General features: G+C 31.8%; 1 protein-coding gene across 1 annotated transcript in view; it reads left to right on the top strand.

Annotated features, from left to right (window-relative positions):
* Positions 1 to 1,911, top strand: part of alkbh8 (alkB homolog 8, tRNA methyltransferase) — a 28,705-nt gene extending 26,794 nt beyond the window's left edge. The window contains exon 12 of the mRNA XM_061926002.1: positions 1,131 to 1,911. Within this exon, the coding sequence (XP_061781986.1) occupies positions 1,131 to 1,583 (453 nt within the window). The 3' untranslated portion in view covers positions 1,584 to 1,911. The remainder of the gene's footprint in view (positions 1 to 1,130) is intronic.
* The last annotated feature ends 7,464 nt before the right edge of the window (positions 1,912 to 9,375 follow it).

The raw sequence follows: 9,375 nt of genomic DNA on the forward strand, positions 1-9,375 counted from the left end.
TGAGGAGAGACGTATTGGGCTGTACACTCAGTTACAGTTCCAACCTACACTCTAAGGCAGTGGTTCTCAACCTTTTTTCAGTGATGTACCCCCTGTGAATTGTTTTTAAATTCAAGTACCCCCTAATCAAAGCAAAGCATTTTTGGTTGAAAAAAAGAGATAAAGAAGTAAAATACAGCACTATGTCATCAGTTTCTGATTTATTAAATTGTATAACAGTGCAAAATATTACTCATTTGTAGTGGTCTTTCTTGAACTACATTGAAAAAAAGATAGGTTTTTCTTTATAAAGGATTCTCACGTACCCCTTGGCATACCTTCAAGTACCCCCAGGGGTACTCGTACCCCCATTTGAGAACCACTGCTCTAAGGCACAGCCCACATGTTCCACTATTTATTCGGGAGCTCCCTGGTTACATCACTGAGGCTGCTTCTGAAGGAAGGGGGGTAATTATTCAGAAATGGAAATGTGCTGACACTCGTGATATCGCCCTGTCTCTGCTTTGTCTGCGTCAAGGTACTCGATGTTCGCCCTTGGCAGTCAGCAGGCCGGATCCGGACACAAACACTGACACGAGACGACTCGCAATCCAAGATTGCAAGTTGTCCCTTTGCACGGATAGAAAAGTACAACTTCAGCGCAATTGATAACAACTATAGCAACGGCCTTTAAGCATGAGAGTTGTGTGATAACTTATACATAATTATTCTATCAATCAAATTTTAGCTGCTTGTTATTTCTGATTGATTACAAAACTTTAAGGAGGTTGTCATGGAAGAGTCAAACTTTGACATAGTCTTAATATACAATTATAATAATGATATGTCCATTTTATTAATATAATACTCAGTGGCCTAGTGGTTAGAGTGTCCGCCCTGAGATGGGTAGGTCGTGAGTTCAAACCCCGGCCGAGTCATACCAAAGACTATAAAAATGGGAGCCATTACCAGCATCAAGGGTTGGAATTGGGGGTTAAATCACCAAAAATGATTTTTGGGCGCGGCCACTGCTGCTGCTCACTCCTCCCCTCAACTCCCAGGGAGTGATCAAGGGTGATGGGTCAAATGCAGAGAATAATTTTGCCACACCTACATATAATATGTACACACATTCGGTTTTTGTTTTGTAGGAGCGGCGCTTGGCGGCTGCGAAGGAGCTGGTGAGACTTTTGAAGCCTGGCGGGCGTGCTCTCATCTACGTGTGGGCTTTGGAACAAGAGCACCAGCAGCAGAAGTCCAAGTACCTCAAAGACTGCAACCTCTCCGAGGAAAGAGACGTTCAGGAGGGCGCCCACCAAAGACCTGCAGGTGATGACACACTTAGTGTTCACACCAACCGCACGGCCTTCAGCTCTCAGGACCTCCTGGTTCCTTGGCACCTGAAAGAAAAAAGCCAAAAGGGGTCCAAAGACTCGAGTCCAAATAGTAGGTGTCCTAGTGCGGCGCCTGTCTTCCACCGTTATTACCACGTCTTCCAGCAGGGGGAGCTAGAGCAGCTGTGTGCGCAGCTGGAGGGAGTCCGGGTGCTGAGTGGCTACCACGACCAGGGCAACTGGTGCCTTATTTTAGAGAAGTCCCTCTGAGACCCCCTGAAGTCCATGGGAGGGCAGAACTCATGACCGTAGATGTAGATTGTTTACTAGACCATGGAGACACCATGAGATGGGAATGTTGGCCTTAGAGGTCCGTCTGTGCTGCTTGCCAGCTCCAGTTTGGACTCAAATGTCCAACACTGAAAATACATTCCCCCGTCAATCGTGAGAAGATTGTGGAGTGACATATTTGATGGTTTGTTGTCAACTTGTCTGCTCACTTCTCATGAAATGTTGACTTTAGACCACAAGTCTTCAACAGAAAGTCTGCAATCTGCAATGTAAATATTCATGGAAATAAAGAAAACCTATTGAATGAGGTGTGTGTGTGTGCGTGTGTGCGTGCGTGCGTGCGTGCGTGCGTGCGTGCGTGCGTGCGTGCGTGCGTGCGTGCGTGCGTGCGTGCGTAAAAATACATATATACATATGTATGTGTATATATGCATAAAAGTATATACATCTGTATAGAAGTATACATACGTATGTATTTGTATACATGTATATGTAAATATATACACATGTATGTATGTATATATACTGTATGTGTATATATGTATGTAAATATATACACTATAAATTATAAATGTGTGTATATATGTATGTATTCATATATGTATATATATATATATATATATATATATATATATATATATATATGTGTGTGTTATGTATATATACTGTATGCATATAAATGTGTATATATGTGTGTATATATATATACATATATGCATATATATATATATATATACATATATGTGTATACACATGTATATATATATATATATACAGGTAAAAGCCAGTAAATTAGAATATTTTGAAAAACTTGATTTATTTCAGTAATTGCATTCAAAAGGTGTAACTTGTACATTATATTTATTCATTGCACACAGACTGATGCATTCAAATGTTTATTTCATTTAATTTTGATGATTTGAAGTGGCAACAAATGAAAATCCAAAATTCTGTGTGTCACAAAATTAGAATATTACTTAAGGCTAATACAAAAAAGGGATTTTTAGAAATGTTGGCCAACTGAAAAGTATGAAAATGAAAAATATGAGCATGTACAATACTCAATACTTGGTTGGAGCTCCTTTTGCCTCAATTACTGCGTTAATGCGGCGTGGCATGGAGTCGATGAGTTTCTGGCACTGCTCAGGTGTTATGAGAGCCCAGGTTGCTCTGATAGTGGCCTTCAACTCTTCTGCGTTTTTGGGTCTGGCATTCTGCATCTTCCTTTTCACAATACCCCACAGATTTTCTATGGGGCTAAGGTCAGGGGAGTTGGCGGGCCAATTTAGAACAGAAATACCATGGTCCGTAAACCAGGCACGGGTAGATTTTGCGCTGTGTGCAGGCGCCAAGTCCTGTTGGAACTTGAAATCTCCATCTCCATAGAGCAGGTCAGCAGCAGGAAGCATGAAGTGCTCTAAAACTTGCTGGTAGACGGCTGCGTTGACCCTGGATCTCAGGAAACAGAGTGGACACAAGCATGAAAATTAAGGCTGAAACGACGCGTCGACGTCATCGGTTACGTAAATACGTCGACGCCGTTTTTGTGCGTCGGCGCGTCGCATATTTACGTCACACTACTTTACTGTCATGGCGGAGCGCAAAGCAGACGATGCGAGCGAGGGGAAAAAAGCACGCCAAAAGTCGTCAAAAGTGTGGGAGTATTTCAATAAACGGCCTAATAATGTTGTTGTATGCACACTGTGTCGAGCGGAAATGGCCTATCATAGCAGCACAACGGCTATGAACGAACATTTGAAAAGAAAACCCCCGACAGCGTTCTTGCCATCACCATCAACAAGTCAATCGTCCGCGTGCGTATACGTTGTCATTATTACACAAAAACATGAATGTGTCATTTGTATCTGCGTTGTAAATTCATAAACTAAAGCACCGTTTCGCTCTGAGAGGCGCGTTTGGCGTGCCTGTTCAGTGTTTACAAAGACGCGCTCCTCTTTAACGCTGTGGAGAGGCGGCGGCGGCGAGCGAGCGGCGAGGCGGGGCGCGCCAGGAGCGACGCCGCAATCGTGCCCAGGTGCGCGATCCGCGCAGTTGGAAGAGAAAAGACTTTGTGTAAAATTAAAAGATTGTAAACCTGGCAAAGCCGTCTGGCGTTCAGTCTGTCGGTCCTGAAAGAACCCCACGGCACAAGACGTGTCACAAACGCTAACGTTAATTAGTTGTGCAAATACCTTTTACAACATTAACAGTTACATATACTATGTACAAACCAACAATTAACTTTCACTTTAATCATACTATCATTGTTGTGTTATTAAGCAAAATAAGCAATACTTTTACTTTTGTTGAAATGTTTACACTGTACACTTTTTTGTATTGGATGTTTAGCTTTATTTTTGCACATTTTAGCAAATAAGCAATACTTTTACTTTTGTTGAAATGTTTACACTTGTTACAGAATATTTCCGTTTTGCACTTTTTTGTATTGGATGTTTATCTTTATTTTTGCACATTTTTAAGCAAAATAAGCAATACTTTTACTTTTGAAATGCTTATACTATTCCAGAATATTAAGATTTGCACTGGATGTTTACTTTTATATTTGCACATTAAAAAGCAAATAAGCTACTTTTAATTTTGTTAAATGTTAAAAGTTTTAAATGTTTACATTGTTACAGAATATTTTGTCATGTTGTTGTCAATGTTGACTGACTAGTGGCCATACTTTTTTTTTTGTAAATAAAAGCCATGCCTTTTGAAAAAACTGGCCTACATTTATTTTTTCCTCTTCATTTTAAATAAAAAAAAAAATTGGTAATAGGAAAAATAATCTATAGATTAATCGAAAAAATAATCTATAGATTAACCGATTAATCGAAAAAAATAATCTATAGATTAATCGATAGAAAAATAATCGTTAGCTGCAGCCCTAGTACTAACCTTTAACACTTAATTTTACTCATTTTCATTCATTACTAGTTTCTCTGTAACTGTTTTTATATTGTTTTTCTTTCTTTTTTATTCAAGAAAATGTTTTTAATTTATTTATCTTATTTTATAAATTTTTAAAAAAAAGTACCTTATCTTCACCATACCTGGTTGTCCAAATTAGGCATAATAATGTGTTAATTCCACGACTGTATATATCGGTTGATATCGGTATCGGTAATTAAAGAGTTGGAAAATATCGGAATATCGGATATCGGCAAAAAGCCATTATCGGACATCCCTAGTCCCAGTCATTCTAGTGTTAAAAATGGGTCGTATATTAATTTGTATTTTTTACTTCTAACGCTTAAATATCTATAAAACATCTTCAGATCTATCTATTAGTATAAAGCTTTATTTTTTTAAATGTTTTATGGTCCGGAGAGAGATAGGGAAGTGACGTTGATTATAGGACGAAAAGCGTTCAAGTGTTGCTGAAAAAATCAAAAGTATTACCGTTGTTTTGTACTGTTTCGGTGCATGTTTTGATCGTTATTATTTATTTGCTGATATGTACATGTTGCATATTATAAATAAAGGTATATAAAAAAACAAAGTATTGTCGTTGTTTTGTACTGTTTCTGTACATGTTTTGATCATTATTATTTCTTTGCTAATACGTACATGTTGCATATTATAAATAATACGTTTTAATAACGGCAATATTTTTTATTTTATTTTTTTATAAACCTTCGCCATTGTTTTGTACTGTTTCTGTACATGTTTTGATCATTATTTCTTTGCTAATATGTACATGTTGCATATTATAAATAAAGGTTCATAAAAAATAAAATAAAAAAAATTAAAAATTATTGCCGTTGTTTTGTACTGTTTCTGTACATGTTTTGATCATTATTATTTATTCGCTAATACGTACATGTTTCATATTATAAATAATACTTTTTTTAAAAAAGGCAATACTTTTTTTAAATGTATTTTATTTTATTTAATAAACCATCGCCGTTGTTTTGTACTGTTTCTGTACATGTTTTGATCATTATTATTTATTTGCTAATACGTACATGTTGCATATTATAAATAATACTTTTTAATAACGGAAACATTTTTTTTTTTTTTTTTTTTTTTTTTATAAACCTTTGCCATTGTTTTGTACTGTTTCTGTACATGTTTTGATCATTATTATTTCTTTGCTAATATGTACATGTTGCATATTATAAATAAAGGTTCATAAAAAAATTAAATAAAAAAAATAAAAAATTATTGCCGTTGTTTTGTACTGTTTCTGTACATGTTTTGATCATTATTATTTATTCGCTAATACGTACATGTTGCATATTATAAATACTTTTTTTTAAAAAGGCAATACTTTTTTTTAAATTTATTTTATTTTATTTAATAAACCATCGCCGTTGTTTTGTACTGTTTCTGTACATGTTTTGATCATTATTATTTATTTGCTAATACGTACATGTTGCATATTATAAATAATACTTTTTAATAACGGAAATATATATATATTTTTATTTTTTTTATTTTTTATAAACCTTCGCCATTGTTTTGTACTGTTTCTGTACATGTTTTGATCATTATTATTTCTTTGCTAATATGTACATGTTGCATATTATAAATAAAGGTTCATAAAAAAATAAAATAAAAAAGTATTGCCGTTGTTTTGTACTGTTTCTGTACATGTTTTGATCATTATTATTTATTTGCTAATATGTACATGTTGCATATTATAAATAATACTTTTTAATAACGGAAATATTTTTTTTATTTTTTTTATTTTTTTTTTTATAAACCTTCGCCATTGTTTTGTACTGTTTCTGTACATGTTTTGATCATTATTATTTCTTTGCTAATATGTACATGTTGCATATTATAAATAAAGGTTCATAAAAAAATAAAATAAAAAAAATAAAAAATTATTGCCGTTGTTTTGTACTGTTTCTGTACATGTTTTGATCATTATTATTTATTCGCTAATACGTACATGTTTCATATTATAAATACTTTTTTTTAAAAAGGCAATACTTTTTTTTAAATTTATTTTATTTTATTTAATAAGCCATCACCGTTGTTTTGTACTGTTTGTGTACATGTTTTGATCATTATTATTTATTTGCTAATACGTACATGTTGCATATTATAAATAATACTTTTTAATAACGGAAATATATATATATTTTTTTTATTTTTATTTTTATAAACCTTCGCCATTGTTTTGTACTGTTTCTGTACATGTTTTGATCATTATTATTTCTTTGCTAATATGTACATGTTGCATATTATAAATAAAGGTTCATAAAAAAATAAAATAAAAAAGTATTGCCGTTGTTTTGTACTGTTTCTGTACATGTTTTGATCATTATTATTTATTTGCTAATATGTACATGTTGCATATTATAATAATACTTTTTAATAACGGAAATATTTTTTTTTTTTTTTTTTTTTTTTTTTTTTAATAAACCTTCGCCATTGTTTTGTACTGTTTCTGTACATGTTTTGATCATTATTATTTATTTGCTAATATGTACATGTTGCATATTATAAATAAAGGTTCATAAAAAAATAAAATAAAAAAGTATTGCCGTTGTTTTGTACTGTTTCTGTACATGTTTTGATCATTATTATTTATTCGCTAATACGTACATGTTTCATATTATAAATAATACTTTTTTTTAAAAAGGCAATACTTTTTTAAAATTTATTTTATTTTATTTAATAAACCATCGCCGTTGTTTTGTACTGTTTCTGTACATGTTTTGATCATTATTATTTATTTGCTAATATGTACATGTTTCATATTATAAATAATACTTTTTTTAAAAAAGGTAATACTTTTTTTTTTTTTTTTATTTAATTTTATTTAATAAACCATCGCCGTTGTTTTGTACTGTTTCTGTACATGTTTTGATCATTATTATTTATTTGCTAATATGTACATGTTGCATATTATAAATAAAGGTTTATAAAAAAAGAAAGAAAAAAAAATAAAGAAAAACGTACAGTGTGCGTTTGTCGCAAAAAAAAAAGTATTGCAGGAAAAAGAGTGGAGACGCATATTTGTTGTGTGGTTGCATCGCATCTTGTGCAATAAAAGACCAAACAAACAAATAAGTTGTATGAGCCTACATTCCTGGAATATTACTATATGTATATCCATCCATCCATCCATTTTCTACCGCTTATTCCCTTTGGGGTCGCGGGGGGCGCTGGAGCCTATCTCAGCTACAATCGGGCGGAAGGCGGGGTACACCCTGGACAAGTCGCCACCTCATCGCAGGGCCAACACAGATAGACAGACAACATTCACACTCACATCCACACACTAGGGCCAATTTAGTGTTGCCAATCAACTTATCCCCAGGTGCATGTCTTTGGAGGTGGGAGGAAGCCGGAGTACCCGGAGAAACCCACGCAGTCACGGGGAGAACATGCAAACTCCACACAGAAAGATCCCAAGCCCGGGATTGAACCCAAGACTACTCAGGACCTTCGTATTGTGAGGCCCTATTATATTATTATTATTATTATTATATTATTATATATTATTATTCATAAATCATCAAAATTATTTACATTTAAATCATCAAATTATTTACATTTATATCATCAACATTATCATTATTTACATTTATATCACCATTATTTACATTTATATAATTTACATTTATATCATTATTATTTACATTTATATAATTTACATGTATATTATTATTATTTACATTTATGTCATCAAAATTAGTATTTACATTTATATCATCGACATTATTTTCTGCATTTATATCACCAAAATTATTATTTACATTCATATCATCAATATTATTTACATTTATATAACCAAAATTATTTACATTTATATCATTAAAATTCTTATTTACATGTATATCTTTATTATTATTTACATTTATATCACCAACATTATTATTCATAAATCAGCATCATTAGTATTATTTACATTTATGTCATGTCATCATTAGTATTATTTACTTTTATGTCATCAAAATTATTTACATTTATAATCAACATTATTTACATTTATATCACCAAAATTATAATTTCCATTTATACCATCAAAAGTATTATTATTTACATTTATATCAACATTATTATTTACATTTATATCACCAGCATTATTATTATTATTCATAAATCATCAAAATTATTATTTACATTTATATCATCAACATTATTATTATTTACATTTATATCACCAAAATTAGTACTTATTTATATCACCAAAATTATTTACATTTATATCATCATTATTTACATTTATATAATTTACATTTATATCATTATTATTATTTACATTTATATAATTTACATTTATATCATTATTATTTACATTTATGTCATCAAAATTAGTATTTACATTTATATCAACATTATTATACATTTATATCAACATTATTATTTTCTACATTTATATCACCAAAATTATTATTTACATTTATATCATCATTTACACTTATATAACCAAAATTATTTACATTTATATCATCAAAATTATTTACATTCTATATGTATATATAATACGTGTATATGTTATGTAACCTATTTTTATGGACTTGCCTCTTTGTGACGTCAAGTTCCTGTTATAAGCTGTTATACAGTATATGCCTTGGGCTCTTATTTTGAAGGCGCAAAGAGCGGAAGTGGTGACACGCTGTGGCGGAGCGGAGTTTTGAAAACAAACGAAATAAGGTTATAAAAATGAAATAAATACAAATTAAAATAATAATAATGAAAAAAATAAAAGAAATAGTAAAATAAATAATAATAATAATAAAATAAACGAAATAAAGTGGCCCTCGTGTAAAGTGGAGCCTCCATGTTTGTTATTGTGTAGTTTTAT

Source organism: Nerophis lumbriciformis, linkage group LG30 (genome assembly GCF_033978685.3).
Source record: "Nerophis lumbriciformis linkage group LG30, RoL_Nlum_v2.1, whole genome shotgun sequence".
In the NCBI taxonomy this organism is placed as follows: domain Eukaryota; kingdom Metazoa; phylum Chordata; class Actinopteri; order Syngnathiformes; family Syngnathidae; genus Nerophis; species Nerophis lumbriciformis.